General features: G+C 30.4%; 3 protein-coding genes across 4 annotated transcripts; 1 reads left to right on the top strand and 2 right to left on the bottom strand.

Moving 5' to 3' along the window:
- Nucleotides 1–697: 697 nt before the first annotated feature.
- On the bottom strand, nucleotides 698–3,061 carry RpS8 (ribosomal protein S8). The gene is made up of 5 exons (XM_017901381.1): nucleotides 2,968–3,061; nucleotides 2,295–2,425; nucleotides 1,621–1,872; nucleotides 1,404–1,533; nucleotides 698–850 (listed from the first exon to the last, which is right to left on the bottom strand). Exons 1-5 carry the CDS (start codon nucleotides 2,969–2,971, stop codon nucleotides 741–743), a joined length of 627 nt encoding a protein of 208 aa, XP_017756870.1. The 5' UTR covers nucleotides 2,972–3,061; the 3' UTR covers nucleotides 698–740.
- A 520-nt stretch (nucleotides 3,062–3,581) lies between these two features.
- Nucleotides 3,582–5,036, top strand: LOC108548479 (N-alpha-acetyltransferase 30). Of its 2 annotated transcripts, none has more exons than XM_017901416.1 (3): nucleotides 3,582–3,955; nucleotides 4,133–4,311; nucleotides 4,543–5,036. In XM_017901416.1, the coding sequence occupies exons 1-3, from the start codon at nucleotides 3,733–3,735 to the stop codon at nucleotides 4,858–4,860; spliced, it is 720 nt and encodes a 239-aa protein (XP_017756905.1). In that variant the 5' UTR covers nucleotides 3,582–3,732; the 3' UTR covers nucleotides 4,861–5,036. The 2 variants fall into 2 exon arrangements, with proteins under 2 accessions (XP_017756905.1, XP_017756904.1); XM_017901415.1 differs by having other exon boundaries at nucleotides 3,582–4,009; nucleotides 4,543–5,034.
- A 4,001-nt stretch (nucleotides 5,037–9,037) lies between these two features.
- Nucleotides 9,038–14,717, bottom strand: LOC108548442 (prolactin-releasing peptide receptor). Its single transcript, XM_017901361.1, has 3 exons — nucleotides 13,688–14,717; nucleotides 12,660–12,912; nucleotides 9,038–9,962 (listed from the first exon to the last, which is right to left on the bottom strand). Exons 1-2 carry the CDS (start codon nucleotides 14,654–14,656, stop codon nucleotides 12,691–12,693), a joined length of 1,191 nt encoding a protein of 396 aa, XP_017756850.1. The 5' UTR covers nucleotides 14,657–14,717; the 3' UTR covers nucleotides 9,038–9,962; nucleotides 12,660–12,690.
- Between the last annotated feature and the right edge of the window lie 2,909 nt (nucleotides 14,718–17,626).

Below are 17,626 nucleotides of genomic sequence, written 5' to 3'. Positions count from 1 at the left end.
AATAAATATTCTACTAAATTTTATATAGCTACTACTATACTGAATGTAATCTTTGATTAGTTATTTGAATATATTTTCCTTAATACAATCTGTAAATTATAGTAAAATGGTGTCATTCTTAAATCTATATTGTTTTAAAAAGTACATGGCATAATTATAAAATTACGTTAAATCATCATTACAGCGCATAAAATCAGCGATAGAGTATACTAAGCGATAGAATGTACGCGTTCAATAATATCCAAATGTATGGATATATGTTTTATATAAAGCAAGTATATAAAGAGATTGAACAATGTTGAATGTAATATTGATTTAAAACTAATCGTGTCAAGATATTTTTTTATATTGTTATTACGGATATCATCCCATGAAAAGTTAATATTGTCCTAAATATTCAATTGCTTTTCAACTACAATTAGTTGAAAATTTTTTCCCTTTTATTACTTGAAAGTATAAACTTCGAAACAATCTTAATTACCATAGCCTCTCAGTCAGTACTGTTGGTCAGTGCGTTGATTCATGATTACTCTATATTTCTGTATGAACTATACGTTCATACGTATAAGTATATGGATCGTAAACAATATAGCGGATATATTTTTAAGATCAATTTGTTACTTTCTCATTCGGAATTTAAATATGTATAAGGAAAATACTAATTATTCATTATTAGTTATAAATTTATAGTCACTTGTTTTTCACAGAGGTTATTTTATTTCCTTGCTGTAGCTACATATTTATTTAGCTTTTTTACTCTTAATTTTTCTCATATAAAATTCAAGTTCTTTTCCTTCAAGTATGTAACCATCCGCTCGACCGCATTGCCCAGGCCTACTTGATATACAGGCTGAAATCAAAATTTATGTTTATAAATAACTGGGAATGTATTAGAGAAGAAAATTATGTTCAAAATAATTTGTTTTCCTTATTTGTATAATATCATTATGAGTTAGTATTTTGATTAGTTGAATCCTTTCGTTACTATCTACAATCTGACTGTCTAACGTCACCTAAATGTTTGACGTTCACTTCATATCAACCGTAACTATAATTATTCAACCTCTGACGCTCACGTTTTCTAAAAGTGGTTTTAGATACGCGTAAAAATTTCTTATTGACTCATAAGTTTGGTAAGGCAGAGTACATCCAGAGTTGCGATTTTCCCATACCATGGTAGTGTATTTGTGAACAAGATTGTTGTACTAAACGAATTAATACTACAGAGTAATATATTGCATAAATATTGCAAGAGTCTTAACATCACATCACAACACAATGTATGAAAATTTAAACTAACAATCCTATGAATAAAATTGTAATACATAAATAAATAACGAATTAAGATAATATGCTAATTTATATATTGTAAGTAATGTTTTGTTTGTTAACATCTTACTTACCAAGAACTCGTCCTGTAGCAAACTGCTCTTCTAAAGCAGGCTCAACTTTAGCAAATCGTTGCCTTGCTCTGTACTTAGCTTCTGTCTTTTTTGAACGTTTTTTATTTAAAACTTCTTCTTCTGCTTCAGTCTACATACACACAAGTATTTGTAAAAATTTTTTGTTAGAACATTCTATTATTAGTGATATTAAAAAGTGAAATATTGAATCACTAACCAATTTAGCCCCTCGTTTACGACCCAATGGTAGAACATAATGGCTTTCATACCATTGTCTAAGAGGTGTTGCATCAATGGTAACAATTGCATTCTTTACAAGAGTTTTAGTTCTGACCAATTCATTGTTTGATGCATTATAAACTACATCGATAATACGTGTTTTTCTTGTTGTACATTCAGAACCCCATGAAAAATTTCCTGTATCCAAACGAAGAGCTCTGTATTTCTTGTTACCACCCCTTGTACGTACCTAATTTACATAAAAATATAGAAAATCCATGAAGAATATTATTTTGTAACAAATAAATAATATATAATGTATAATTTCATTCAGTACGCTGTGAGATATAAGTCAACACAATATTCAGAGTAGGTAAAGATAGTCATCATTTTATGTCTAAATTATGTTACATTGTTTTCATGAAAAAGTAAGTTTATATACTTTTATACAGGAATAATTAATTTTGAAAATAAAATTTTAAAAGAAATTTAAATAGAATAAAACACAATAAATAATTAATATATATATTTCACTTTGTTTATGGTTATAATTGTTTGTAATAATAATAATGATAATGCTACTGAAAGCAGCAACAACAACAACAACAACAATAACAATAATAATAATAAGCAAAGAATACAATTTTAATATGGAAGGTTCTTAAATAATACCGTATGAATACGTTGAGTTCCAAGTTTTGTATTTGCAGCTGGACGTCCTAATTCAAATTTTCTCTTCTTACGAATTGGTTTTCTTTTACCACCAGTTGCTCGCCTCTTATGCCAATGATCGCGAGAAATACCTGTGATAGATACATATTTTCTGTGATAGATTCATATATTAGAAAATATAAAAGGGACACTCGTGTAAAATGACTTATTATTGATATACTCTTACATACCAATGATAATGTATAAAATGAAAAATGATAAATATGTATACATATATGTATACAAAATGTAATATATAACGTGAATTTATATACTTGTAATAAATCAATACATATAATATAACGAAATATATATATATATATATATATATATATATATATATGAATTTTAAATCAATAAAAGAGCATAAATCATATCAATACAAAGTATACATAATCTAAATGAAAATAAAACAGATCATAAGGAAAAGTTTGTCGATAAAAAATTCTAAAGTCACTGATATATTACAGATCTTTTGCAGCTTTGAAGATATACTTATGAAAATAATATATGTCAGCATAAAATAGATTAGTATTTTTATAAATTACTAATAGTTATTCAATGGCAATTTTTATTCTAAAAATATTGATTCAAAGAGATGAAAACAAAAGTCATATTAAATGGAATAACTCACCCATCGTGCTTCGGTCAAAAAGAACCTTAAACCTTTCTGATATTAGTAGGTCTTCTACTTACTTCCGGTGTAGTCCAGAGGCAAAGGTGCCCTCTAGGAATAACTAAGTAAAGTGTATAATAGTAGCAAGGAAGAAAAATAAAAATTACACACACACACGTATCCATATATATTCTCTTTCTCTTTATTTCCTTATGTATAGAGAAAGGGAACAAAAATTAGTATTATTTCTTTGACTATTGCAATATTTTTAATTGCACTATTTTTCCAAATTGGAGATCATATTATCTTATATTTATGCATAATTTTATTCATATTAAGATGAGTTACATAGAAATTATCACTATGATTACTTTATAGTTATGTGTACAAATATTCTTAATTTAATTTTATTTGTGATTAAAAATAATTAAAATAATATAGTGATGGTGTCATGATATGGTTGCTAGTCGCACATTGTTTATGTTTGTCTTCTTAGCGATCATCGCGTAAAATTCAATATGGTGTCCGTCGTGTGAAGAGTTACGTTGGAGTTCTGTATTTTACAATAATATTAATAGTAAAAATGATTGTTTAATTCATTGTAATTATGAAAATTCGATTGAAAAGTTGGTATGACATTTAAAAGTTCTAATGCTACAACGGTACATTGTAGAAATAGGATTATTCTATAAAGATTGTCATCTTGAAAATTCTTTATTCAAGTTGTATCTTAAGGAAAGAAATTCAGATATTTAGAAAATAGAAACGTTGGAAGAATAAAAGATGGATAAAGTGGAAACAGAGAATGTTATGGATGAAAATGAATCAGAAGGTGAACAAAGTAGCATTGAAGAAAAGAATGAAAACACCCTGACAGATATTGCTAATTTAGATATCACATCTCGACTTAGTCTGAAAACAACTGAAATATATGGAGAGTCACATAGAAATGGTGTATCCCAAGTTAATGGAATTTGTAATTCTCCTGAAAGAATTACCAGTATCGGTAATAATCTTCCACAATCTGAACCTATGGAAACTAGTCATTTAAATCAACATGGTATAAGAAATTAATCTTTAAATACTTTCCCACAACTTGTGCATATTTTAAGTTAAAACATCTTAATAATCAAGTATATCTCATGAATTCTTTTTATGTTGAATATTCTTTGTATATATTTAGGTACACTCGAAGGTACATTATCATTGGAAACTAGGGAAAATAATATTCGATATGTTAGCTATACGAGTGAATTACAAATGCCCAATATTATGAAATTAATTCAAAAGGACCTAAGTGAACCATATTCTATTTACACATATAGATATTTCATTTATAATTGGCCAAAATTATGTTTCCTGGTATGTACATTTATAAATTTACTTGTTACATTCAAACAATGCTAGTAGGAATATCTATTTAACAATGTTATGTATTTTTTTATGATTCTGTCTAAAAAAGAGTCAACGCTATATTAAAATTTGTATTAGAAAATATTAAGAAGTAGAAAGAATTGTTAGCCAACTTTGGTCGGATTCCTTTGTCTTGCAGGTGTAAAATTTACAGAAAACTATTGTTTTTTGTTCATCAAGGCGATGCATGGTGACGAGTGTGTTGGTGCCATTGTCTGCAAGTTGGACATCCACAGAAAAGTCGTAAAACGTGGATACATTGCGATGTTAGCTGTTAATGTGAAATATCGAAAACAAAAGATCGGATCGAATCTGGTAAGAATAGCGATTCAAGCTATGGTGGAAGATGATGCAGGTGAAGTAGTTTTAGAAACAGAAATTACCAATCGACCGGCGCTACGTTTATACGAAAATCTTGGTTTTGTGCGCGATAAACGATTATTTCGATATTATTTAAACGGTGTAGACGCTCTCCGATTGAAACTATGGCTTAGATGAAATTCATCTGTATTATTATATCCCAATAAAGACCTAATTAATTTTAATACATTGAAGAGATATTCAAGTAATGTTCAGTAATGTCGAGAAATATGTAACGTTAATGCCAAGGAGATAAAAATATTGTATGCGCACAAAAACATTTGTACCTGGAAGAAAAATAATGTATTGGATTGTATGGCGCATGCGATTTAACTTTATATTTAATTACAAATGTCTTGTTAGTTTATATTTATCACATTATTGTATTATGCAAGTATGTATTACTAGTACGAAAATATAATAGAACGAATCAATTGATATGTAACGAATGATTTTATGTGTATTGTTGATTATTGATATACATAGTTGATTATCGGGATGTACTCTTTGGTGTTAACGTTCGTTGGAATAGTATACAATTACAGCTTAAAAATGTAACAGTGAAAAAAGATTACAAAGATGAAAAAATGAAAAGATGAGAAATATAAGGAGTTTTGAAAGTAATCAATATGTTCTCTTGTGCCTCTTACACGCTACTCGTGTACGAAATCTGATACAACGTGCTAGTAAAGTAATTTGTGAGTTTATAATGAAATCGCTCAGATGAATTTTTGGAATTGACTCATTTATAAATGAGTTTAATGTAAATCTTGAAATTTTAGTCTAAATAATAGCTAATAATAGCTAAAGTGTGAACTGAACAATCGTGTAGTTTATTTATTCTAATGACATTATTTTTAAATATTCACACATCTCACAATTATTTTTGTCGTATCAGATATTGTATCATTTTACCATATAGGTAATAATTTAGCGCATACGATAAAACGTAACGTTGTGAAAAATGAATGTCAGTACATTATGAAAATATATTCAACTAAACATTTTGAAAAACAGTTAAAAATAACGCGTGCATAGCGTAGAGCATACATTATATATGCTCGTATATACAGTGGCTCATAATGGAAATCACTCATAACGTCTAACTGTATATTACTGTATATAAAACACTAAATATCAGAACATATTTGTTGTGAATATAAAAGTATTTATAAAAGTATTATGATTTAATTAATACGCAATATAATCTGAAAGCATAAAGCTTTGCCGAATAATAAGTGAACACAGCATTGTAAATACATACATATATATGTATGTGTAGAAGAATGAAATTTATTCAGTTTAATTTGATTGATATTTTAACAGCGCTTTTTTCAAATGTATTATAAATATATGTAATTAATGGAGAATTCTTAATTTTTAAAGTAATACAGATGCAGAACGAATAACTAATTTGTGTGTGTGTGTGCGTGCGTGCGTGTGTGTGTGTGTGTGTGTGTGTGTGTGTGTGTATCTTTACGTATTGTGATACGATTCCTATTTGTAATTTGTGCAATTTCATTTTATGATTTATTTTGATCTTAATGAAAAAATTTACTGCGATTTTCTTCTTTTTTTTTTTGAAATTTTAGTTTTATAAAAGTGTTCGGAATATACAAATCAATGAAATAATATAACGAAATTTTGCCAACTGAAAAAGAATTAAATTTCGATACTTTAATTTTGAGGAAATCTGAAATATTTTTAATAGCTGTTATTAGACATGCTTATGGCTTATTATTATTATCTTTTCTTTTTCCTTTACCCAAACAAATCATAATACAGATTGAATATCATCACGTTCATTATAAAGATACTATGTTTATAAAAATAAAGGTGATGAATGATTTTCATGGCGAGTCATTACATATAACATAACACGAATGCAGAGAAGAAAGGGTAAAACTGCAATTTGCCAAATGAAAATATTCCGAAGAAAGTATATTTTACGCGTTTAATACGAAACAACATTTATTGCTATCTCCTTTTCGCGTTTGCAGCTTTGTATAAAATAAATACGAGGCACAGATCATAATATAATTATTAAAATAAGTGTAAAAATGTTAATAAACGTACTTAAACGTTTTTACAAATGGCTATTATTATTTTCTGCAAAATAATTTTATAAAGAAGCATCTTCAACGTACATACGATTGAAAGAGAAAAGGGAAAGTAACAGAACGTCAAAAGAGAAATAGAAAAAGGGTGAGGAAAAGAACAGAGAGGGAGGGGGATATCATTTTTTTTTTAAGAGGAATCATCTTTTTACATTTTGTTTCTTTAAATGAGCGTCAAACTTTATAGTGTAAAATAATGTGTAAATAAAGTGTACAATGATTCACAAAATGGTATTTAGTTACTTATCACTATAAAAAGATTTATAAGTAGTAGAGAGAAAATTGTAGAGAAAGAAGTGCTAAAAATTATACAAGTTACTTTCAAGAATCAATAAAATAAGAGTACTAACGTTTGACAATTAAGTTTAATATGTCATATATATAACAGGTTGAAGGAAGAAAATAATAGAAGGATAAAAAGTGATGCTAACTCTGATTTTGGAGTTTTCAGTGAAAATTGCGTTTCCGATAAGAAGTTTTTCCGCTGAAAATAAGCATTTATCATACATATATAAACCGCCGATTGTGTAATAAACATCGAATATGTCACCTTAAGAAACCTTTATATATCTTGCATAATATAATGTTTATATAACGTAAGAAGTTTATTTTTATTCTGTGTCTTTTTCATCTAAAACGAACATGTTAAAAGAATACACGGAAAAGTATAATAGTATCTAAGAGAAAGCATGAATTTCCATTGATAATTGGCGGAAGACGTATATCATGGAAACAGAATAAATATATTTTTCGTTTCTAATCAATTGGAAAAGGAAAAAGAAGAAAGTATATTTGCACCATCATGACTGCATCTTTTAAATTAGGTATATATTTCACAAAATTCCGTTGAACGTTCAAAATATTTGTCAATAATAAATAAATTTAGTGAAAATTATGTAAAAAAGTTACTACGGGATAATAACAAAATTTACATATGTAAGTTGCAGCATGCAACCTAAAAAATGTTGACTTGTTTATAATTTTATGATCTGTGCCTACTCGTATCTATTTAGATAGTTGCATGCGGTAGTTATATTCGGTACGTGTGATAAATTTGAAATTCAGCCAAGTGTTGATTCTATATCTATGAGTTTGAGCTGTATTCTGTAAGTTTATAGATTAACGGAGAAAAATTGCAACTCATTTAATTTACGTTTAGATAGTTGAAATGTAATTGATACGAATGTCATCCCTCCTTTTTACCGTGTTCTTCATTTATGATTTTAGAAATGAAAAATACCTTTTAACGTGAACAAAAGTATAATATACTTAATACGGTAAATAAACATATAAGAACACAAGAACACATATAACAGAAGAATTCAAGTCTATGATTAGTGTTTAATTAGTGATTAATGTGATGCTCATAAAGCGAAAATTACCGATACCTCAGGCAAATCGATCGTTTTACTCGCTTTATTCTATGTACGTATGGAAACATATTTTTCATTAATATCGAGAAGAACATTTGGTTTTCGAATTATAAAACTTCATCGATTTAACAACAAGCTTTCTGATTCATAGTTGGAATAGGCAATTATAAATCATATATCGTTGTAAAAGGTTTATATTTCGAGATTGATATCAAATAATTACCTACCAGTTATTTGATATCACGTATAATTAAAAGACGACACTTAGGTAAGTACATTATCTATTTACATAAATACTTTGACAAATAAAATAGATATTTTGCTCTTCTAGTTTGTGAAAAGAATTAATTCATTATACCTTTATGTTTTGATATAATTAACTGACGATCTTCGGAATAAAAGTATTTATAATAACGGCTATATAATAATAAGGACGCTGTTAGTCTCTGAAATGATCGTATCGCCTTCCTTGTATGACTCTACCTTAAATTTCACTGCGAGTTATACTACTTACAAGTATAATTGAAATTTTGATTTCGCTTAGCAAGCAATTATGATAAGGCATAAAATGAAAATTTCTATTCGAGAATAGAAATGTAGATTGGGTTTGACATCGTGGTTTAGTGAGTCTTTGAAAATTAGCTTTGAATAAATGTTTTACTAAATATATATACATTTATTTTCATATAGAAAGTTCTTTTAGCGTTTTCTAGTGGTTTAAACAATTCTGTGAATGGTAATATGAATAGTAACTATATAATTACCGATAAAATGTTACAATTGCTTTACTTGAACATAGTTACTGATAAATTAATTGTCGATTGTTATGGGAGATTGAACGTTTTATCGTGATAGAATAGTGATATTTCGTAACCATGAATATAGTTTGTACGTACCGTAACATAAGGTAGATTTACATTCGTATAAAATGTCGAAAAAATATTTGTCTGCTTCTTTTTAAACTTCATCGCTACGTGCATGCATGGACGTACGCATACGCTTATCTATATACCGCATGTGTATATGTATGTACATATTAAAGGTATGAGATTCATACTATGAGTATGCGCGTTGTATCTCGACGAGCATCGTTTTTCACACGGTATGCTCTCAGATTACCGCAATCATTCCATAGGATAATGAGATGTTATTGCGGAATTGAAATTGGATACGAGCGAAAGGGGAGAGCTCGTTCTCGAGGATGGTCGATCGAAATGGCGGTGTTATCAGTTTTTATCAGCGAACATACCCTTAAAATGTGTCTGCTTATCTAGGATATTCTATCGAGCAAGTTTTCGAGTAAAATTTCAAATCGCGCATACATAAAGACAAGGATAAATTAAACCGAATGAACCGACGTATGTATACATATATAATCGACTTGGTAATGCTGTGACGTTGTATAAGTACGTGTTTCAAATTTTATTTGTTATCGGGATTAGTATGATATTTAACGGCGGATTTTTCCATCAATATATATCACTGTCTCCTACTTTCTACACGACCATCAAAACTTAATATTTCGAAACGATAACGATGAGGTTGAGCAAATTCCTTTTTTTATTCTTCCCTTTGAATAATAAATTCAAATTGATGATATTCTGGATACGTTATACATATTATATTATAATCGTGTAGAGCATTATATAATTGCCTACGTTTTAATTTGCGTATATAGTAATTAATATAAAATCTATTATGGATAACACGTGGTAGTTTCCAGCTTCCAGGGAACAATTCTGTACCGTTTCTGTAACATTTCATAATATACATACATAAATATAAAGAAGAAAAAGCGGTAATTATTTAAAGAAGGAGGATCTTACCGATTTCGATGACTTTTAAACATGTAAAAATCAACATTTTGAATAACTTTTTCCTATACATATAACCGCCGCTCAGCCTTAGTTTCCGAGATGTTTCCTTGATAAGATTGCTATTTCTACATTGAATTCTGTCTATATGTGCGCATCTGTGACTCTGTATACGTCAGTCCATATAGCCTGTATACATTCTTATCTCTTTCTACAAAAAACGACATGGCGACCAATGATAAATAATGTATATAATGTGTCAAGAAAATTAAAACAGGAGATGAATGCGTGGCCAACCGTTCGGATTAAGGTTTATCATTCTTGTCGCCATGAGGTGGTTGGCTAGTTAAATCGATTTTTTAAATACACCCGTTATACGCGTCCATTGCCGGCCGTTTTGATGTGTTTATAGAAATCATAAACAATTGGCGACTCAACGCTTATACACACGCTGCAAAAATTTCGGAAATTGAGGCCGAGCAGCGGTTACGTACATGTATGTGCATAGGAAAAAGTTGTTCAAAATGTTGATTTCTATAATATACATATGTATATATTTAAAAATTATCAAAATCAGTAAGATCCTCTTTTTCTAAATAATTACCGAGAAAATACTTGTTTTGTCGTCTCCATCTTTTCATTCTAATATTTTCCTTTACTCTTTTACAACGTGGAGAGTGTTTCTCATGCGTATTGTCGATGAAAATTTGGTTAACGGTAACGATAACGGCATAATTGGTACAATATAATAAATTATATAGATAAATAATAAAGCAGTGATAAAACGAGAGATAATAGTAGATAGAAGATAAAAAGATGAAAAAGAAGACAACCGCGCGCGCGCGCGTGTGTGTGTGTGATATGATACACATAATAATCGAAAGGAAAAAGATTGGGGCGAGAGAGAGAGAGAGAGAGAGAGAGAGAGAGAGAGAGAGAGAGAGAGAGAGAGAGAGAAAGAGAAAGAAGCCTTATCGATAGAAAAATATGTATACAACGTATCAGGATAGAGTCTGATACGGAAATATAAGGACACTAACAGTAAAATTAGCGACGATAAAGTGCAAACGACGATAACAGTGGAAGAATGACTGTCCTGAATCCCGAAGCAACACGAGAAAGGAAGTAACACGACAATCTTGAAAATAAGTTGAAAATGTATGTATGTCGTAGCAAATGTGCTATGTACATATGTATATGAATCCAATGATGCCGTAGAGCAAGTATATACACAAGTATGCATATACAATATACTCCGTCAGCTGTAACAGCTTCTTCGATTTATTTCTCCCGTGGTATAATAACGTACAATCGTGTTACTCTTCGTTTCATCATCTTTCTCCTTTGTATTTTATTACTACCTTTGTTTGTATAACAATTTCTATTTCTCCATCTATGCTAACTTTCGCGGTATCTTTATTTCTGTTTAATTATTAATTTTTATTAAACAAAATATCGATCGTTAACGAACATTTTGCAACTTTTTCCAACAAGTTAAAGTATGCTGTGTGATGGTGCGATTCATAGATAAAGCATACATTTCAATCACACTCTGGTCATTTTCTTTCTTCTTTTCTTTTTTGTTTTTTTCTTTTTCTCTCCTTTTTCTTTTCTTGTCAGTTTCGAGAAAAGGAAAAATACATATGCACGTACTACGGAAGAAAAAGGACTATGCTGTATGAATTAACAATTTTGTAGGGTTTTTGCGTATAAAAGTATTAAAGGAAAACTAAACGTGCATTGTTTCATGTTTGAAACGACACTTTCAATTTCTGTTAAATCGCGTTCTCTTTTACTCTTTGTCCTATATGTATTTGTATATACTTATATACCTATTTTTTTTCGCATTCATAATTTCCTGTAAAATCATACTGAGATCGAAAGTACAATGCATTACGTATCGCGTTACCTCGATACACGATGAATAATGATTCGATCACATGCAGTATAATTAAAACGATATTCTTGATAACAATAGACAACAGATAATAACAATAAAAGCAGATAATACTAAATACCAGTAAATAGGAAAAAAACATTCATTGGAGTTGATGCATTATTAGCAAAGGAAACCTTCTCTGAATTTCGACATTATTCAACGACTACACCCGTCTATGAACATTTTTCTTAGTTTCGATCACTTTGTTTGAAACACGTTCAATTTATCACGAAGGGAAAAGAATGAAGAAGGGACAGTGAGAAAAGAATAGGAGAAAATAGGAGGAGAATAACGAATAAATATACGTGTTCTCGGCACGGCTAGATCGTTGACCAATCGTACGTGTCATTATTCAACGTTTATTTGGCTTTTGAAGAAACAATAAGGGTTTGAATGATCCCGTTAGCGATCAATTGTAAACGGTATTTATCAATCTTTATTTTCGATTCCGTTTCGTATCCTTTTATACCCTTTATAAATTTCGCGTATAAATTTCAAGCATTAAACATAGAATTGAGAAGATCGAACAGTTTATTAAGAACAATAATAATTAGTAATTTCAATCCCTTTTTGTTCGTTTGTCTAAGCTTCGATGTTCCACGATTCGCAAACAAGTATATACTTAATACTCGGAGAGATTTATTACATATATCGTACTTGTGTACTAAATATGCATATAAAGATATGTACTTACAATAATCGATTCGGTATCAAATCTCAGAGGATCAGAGAACTTTCGCTTCTTCGAAATTTCTTGACGTGTTACCAGTGGTTAGTTCGAGGACGATCAATTCGTAATCTTCTGTATTGGAAATTTTTATTCGCGTTTCATTTGGTAACAAAGATTCCTGGAGAGTGTTATTCCCATTATATTTTTTATTATTCTGACATCCTTGGGTAGTTCTCGAAGTGTGGCTACTGGACGTTTTTGGAAAACATGGAAGCACCTTCAAAAGAATTCATACAGGTGAGAGTTGCGATGGTATTAGTCATGACGTTTTGCTCATATTGATAAAGATAAATCAATAAAGCTATATTATGTACGTCACGACATACATATTTCCATACATTTTTCATTTCATCATTTATATATTTAATTTTTACTTGTTGGTTCATACACGTATTATATACGAATTTGCAATTTACGCATACCTATTTTGATCTGGTCAAAATGAAAAACATCAAACATAAGTACGTATAACTTGAAACAGCTTACTCCGATGCTCGGCCGTTCGAGAGAATGTCATCGGCATATACTAAAAAGTTAGCAACGTTCGATAAAACTTGTACATTGCGATGTAAATAGGAGAACTTTCTCTTAGAAGCTTTCTTCTCACTTAGAATCACGGTAAAAGGAATTTCACGTGGAACGGAAGTTTTCCACGAACAATTATCGCATATTCTCAGTCTTGGACTGTTTTAGACTCTCGCGACTTTCTTTTGCGTGCAAACGAAACGAGAAAGCTTTTGCTTGGAAAAATTAAATTAACCATTTATGGTATATTCTTGTATATAACGCGTACGATGCATATAATATGTACGATTTAATCATATCGATCATTAGCAAGTGATCGGAAAATATTTACGTAAAATAGCATATTTCGTTATATCTTGCTGTTTCTCTGTGATTGTAAAACAAAAAAGGAAGATAAAGGTGAAAAGAAAGGAAACAAGATGAATGAAGCAGGTAAAACGAAAGATAAAAGTATAAAAAATTCGTACTTGCTTAAATTCTTTGCGAAAGTTATCGTTGAGCCAGGCGTAAAGGAAAGGATTGTAGCAAGTGCTACTCATAGCGAGGCAGTGCGTCATGAAAAAGCAGAGCCTATAATAAGTCCAGTCGTTGGCCGGCGAATAAAAATCGTCGATAACATTGACGATGTTGAGCGGTAACCAAGATATGCCAAATACAGTAACCATAGTGATCAGCATCCGGTTCGTTCGTTTTTTCTTCTCTTTGTCAGCCTCTTCTCTTTTACTGGTCTTGTTAACAAGTTTCGTTTTAGCCCTATCATTCAATCTAATCGAGACGCAGATATAACAAAAAGCGATCACGAAGAAGGGTAGAACAAATTGCAGTATAGAGGTGATGGAACTAAAGATTTTGCGAAATCGTTCGTTAGGCCAATGTTCTTCGCAATAAGTGTGCGGCTCCTCCAGATGCATGTAAAGCCCATAAGGTAAAGTGACTAACAATGCTATTACCCAAATTCCGACGATCATGCCTAAACAAACTTCGATCTTCATACGAGGATGAAATGGATATATGATTACCACGAACCTATCGATCGCGATACTCGTTAGTGTCAGTGTGCTGATATATACGCTAACACCTTGTGCATATGGTACTAAATGGCATAGAGTTCTACCGAATACCCATCGTCCAAGAAATGTGTATAAAGGAGTAAACGGAACCGCCAGAACACAAAGTAACACATCGCTCAATGCTAGATTCGTGATAAATAGATTAGTCACAGTCTGCATTTGTCGATTTCGTGCTACGACGAAACATACCAACACGTTACCAAATAAGCCCAATGAGAAAATATTTGCATAAAATATGTAAAACGTTAATTGCACTAAACCATTCGAGGTTATATCGTTTTCGATAGTTGAACGATTGATAGTCAAGTTATTGCCGCTCGACCAATCCTCTACGCTCTTGTTAGATGGAATCGGTACATCATCCATTTCTCGATCTCTCTCCCTCGCCCTTTCTTTCTCTCTTCCACTTCTACCACCTCTATCCTTCTTCTTCTTTCCCTTTCTCTTTCTCTATCAACCCAAATTGATTTCCCTTCTTTTACATTAATCCAAAATTATTTTTCCTCTATGGTCTTCCGAGATTATCTCTGCCTCTCCCCGTCTATTTTCTTTTGTTTTGAACGTTTTCCCTTTCAAATCTTGCAATTGGACCAACTGAATGAAATCAAGCCGCGATTAAAAATATTCCCTCCATTATTTCACCGTTTATGATTATCATGCTTGTACTCGACACGCAAGTAAATAATTAGGTCTTATAAAAGATAATTAATTAACTTGATAATGGTAATTAAAGTCATTTTCCCTTACTCTTGCAGGAAAGTTTTGTTTCTACCACAGCAATAACACGTAAGTGGGCATGCGTGTATAGATATATATAGTATATTCAGATATATATCATAAAAATGTATATTTTGTGTTGCCTTGAACTCCACCAGATACCACACAAATTATAGAGTACAAATCGATTTTTATTCGATTTATACGAATAAAAAGCTTTCCTTATCACATTGCATATTATATGATAACCGATTTGGCCGATACAAATAAATAGTTGCTTTTTTGTTTAAAAAATTCCTAAAAAACTGCTTCCACCCATTTAGTCAAATTAGTCAAATTGAACAGACAATCTTGAAAGATAGTGAAATCTGACGTTTCTCGAGATTACCGAGTTTTAAGAAACATTTCCCAAAAATAGAACGATATTGCATGATCGATGAGTCGTCCTTCGATCGATGTCAGTTACATAAAAATTCCTCTATTCGCTAAGAAATTTTCAAACTAATCGAATATGAAAGAAAGAATTAATCGCTACCATTTCTCTTATTCAATTATGTAAGTAGTTACTTATTTACCATTACGCACACAACACGCGCGCTTGTATATACAGGTTCTTTTCCTTCCCTCCCAAACCCCATCTCACTCACTCTTTCTCTCTCTCTCTCTCTCTCTCTCAATTTTCCACTTCGTGTTACGAATTAAGTCCACTATTCGCAATCTGTTTAGTCTCGCTGCGGTATCGAAAAAATTATTTAAAAAATGTTTAAGCAATGTACATCTTTTGAAAACAACTTTACAATTTTCTTTCAAACCACCTGTTGACAATTTCAATCGTTGATGATCTTTGAGTAAGATATCTTTTCATTATTTCTAGTATACATACCGTAAATACAGAGCAATAAAATAAAACAAATAGGTAATTGGATACGAAATGGTGAGGGAATATTAACTACTAAGTGATTGAAATTATTTCTGTAACGATCGTTGAGAATTGTTTAAAAAGTCAATTACAATTGGTACCCAACCACAAGATATTTTTATTACACTGATTGAGATTATAGTGAGAAAAATTTTGCACTGACAGTAAGTACCGACGCTAACTGCTGCCAAGTCAAACAAAAAACACGTAACAATTTTACAAATCACTTTGCACACTTTTTTTCATAAATCTCGAATATTTCTTTCTTATAATTATTTTTCTCCTGGTTGTGTTGTGAAATAATTTTCAATTTAAATATTTGTATACAAATGGAAGGCAATTCCATCGATTACGTAACGTTTTGTCTTTAGATAAAGAAAATTGAACACCACGACGTTAAACTTGTTACGATTTTCAACGATGAAACGCTTTCGAAGTGACGGCCGGCCTTTTCCATCGATAACTGAAAATGGAAAATTGTTGGCAAAATCTAACTAGACAAGCCGCCGTTTTCTTGCGCAGGCGTCCGCATTACCACCTGATCTGTATCCTCGCCCTTCTACTTACACGCCCTTGTACTTAGAATTAGTATTCACAACGACGTGTCGCTTTTAATCCATTCGTACCATGAGCATATCAAGACCATTTTAGATTAATATCACCTGAGGTTTTTAAACGTTTTCTAATGTCTACAAAATTAATGATCATGTTGGAAAATATCAAAGAATCATTTTATATGACACTTTTCTGTTCCTTTAAATTCCATACATTTCTCGTTACATACGAATATTCTTTGTTTCTTCTTTCTTTTCATTTTTATCAAATACATATTACATATTTCATTATGTTATTGTTATCCATTCTCAGGTAATATAAATATACGATAAAGTTTACATTTGACGAAATGGTAAGAAACTATTCGTAAATACATAAAATCTTGGACGAGCTGTTTTTTGAAAATTTAGCATTTCATATGAAGACACGAACTTTTAAAAAGTTTAATCGAACTTATTAGTAACATTTACTTACATAAATCATACAAGGTTAATTTTAGAACAAACAGAAACTATTTTTTAAATCTATCAAGCTATTTTCGATATATACAATGTATTATTATCATTATTTTATTATTTTTTTCGCTGTTTACGCCCTTATGAAACACTTACCCGTTAAAATCGTTATCAATTGTTTCTTTAACAAACATATTTTAACAATTACAAACAATAAGATTTAATTAAAATTTGCATGTAAATAATAAATATAATAAGAATTTGTGTTACATATTCATAATAATAAATATAATATATTTTTCAAATAAAAATAGGCAAACAGATAAATAGATAGATGGATTGAGAGATAGACAGATAGATGGGGATAGAGAAAGGGGGATTGGGAAAGAGAGATAGACAAACAGACAGATGGGGACAGAGAAACGGGGATTGGAAGAGAGAAAGAGAGAGAGAGAGAGAGAGAGAGAGAGAGAAAAAGAGAGAATGTGAAATGACTGTTTCACATATTGAGACAAATTTATTAACTTTGAAATTTCGTTTCATTAAATAAACACATTACACTGCTCTCTTTTTTTACAATCATCATGCACCTTTGCTATTATTAAAGAAACTTTGGAGAAAAGTAAAACAAAGTATACTTATATTTTACTTTATTAACGAGATATTGTTATTTTGTTATAATATCTAAAG

Source organism: Eufriesea mexicana, unplaced genomic scaffold (assembly GCF_001483705.2).
Source record: "Eufriesea mexicana isolate 0111107269 unplaced genomic scaffold, ASM148370v2 scaffold1523, whole genome shotgun sequence".
Taxonomy (NCBI): Eukaryota; Metazoa; Arthropoda; class Insecta; order Hymenoptera; family Apidae; genus Eufriesea; species Eufriesea mexicana.
This window is presented reverse-complemented; position numbering and strand designations above follow the sequence as displayed.

Coding starts and splice junctions, on each gene's coding strand:
- RpS8 (XM_017901381.1), bottom strand. Junction 1,873..2,294: donor GAACTCAACGTATTCATACG/GTATTATTTAAG, acceptor TATGTAAATTAG/GTACGTACAAGGGGTGGTAA. Junction 851..1,403: donor TGCTACAGGACGAGTTCTTG/GTAAGTAAGATG, acceptor TTTTGATTTCAG/CCTGTATATCAAGTAGGCCT.
- LOC108548479 (XM_017901415.1), top strand. CDS start 3,733: ATGGATAAAGTGGAAACAGAGAATGTTATGGATGAAAATGAATCAGAA. Junction 4,010..4,132: donor TAGTCATTTAAATCAACATG/GTATAAGAAATT, acceptor GTATATATTTAG/GTACACTCGAAGGTACATTA. Junction 4,312..4,542: donor GGCCAAAATTATGTTTCCTG/GTATGTACATTT, acceptor TTGTTCATCAAG/GCGATGCATGGTGACGAGTG.
- LOC108548442 (XM_017901361.1), bottom strand. CDS start 14,656: ATGGATGATGTACCGATTCCATCTAACAAGAGCGTAGAGGATTGGTCG. Junction 12,913..13,687: donor TTCGCAAAGAATTTAAGCAA/GTACGAATTTTT, acceptor ATTCTTTTGAAG/GTGCTTCCATGTTTTCCAAA.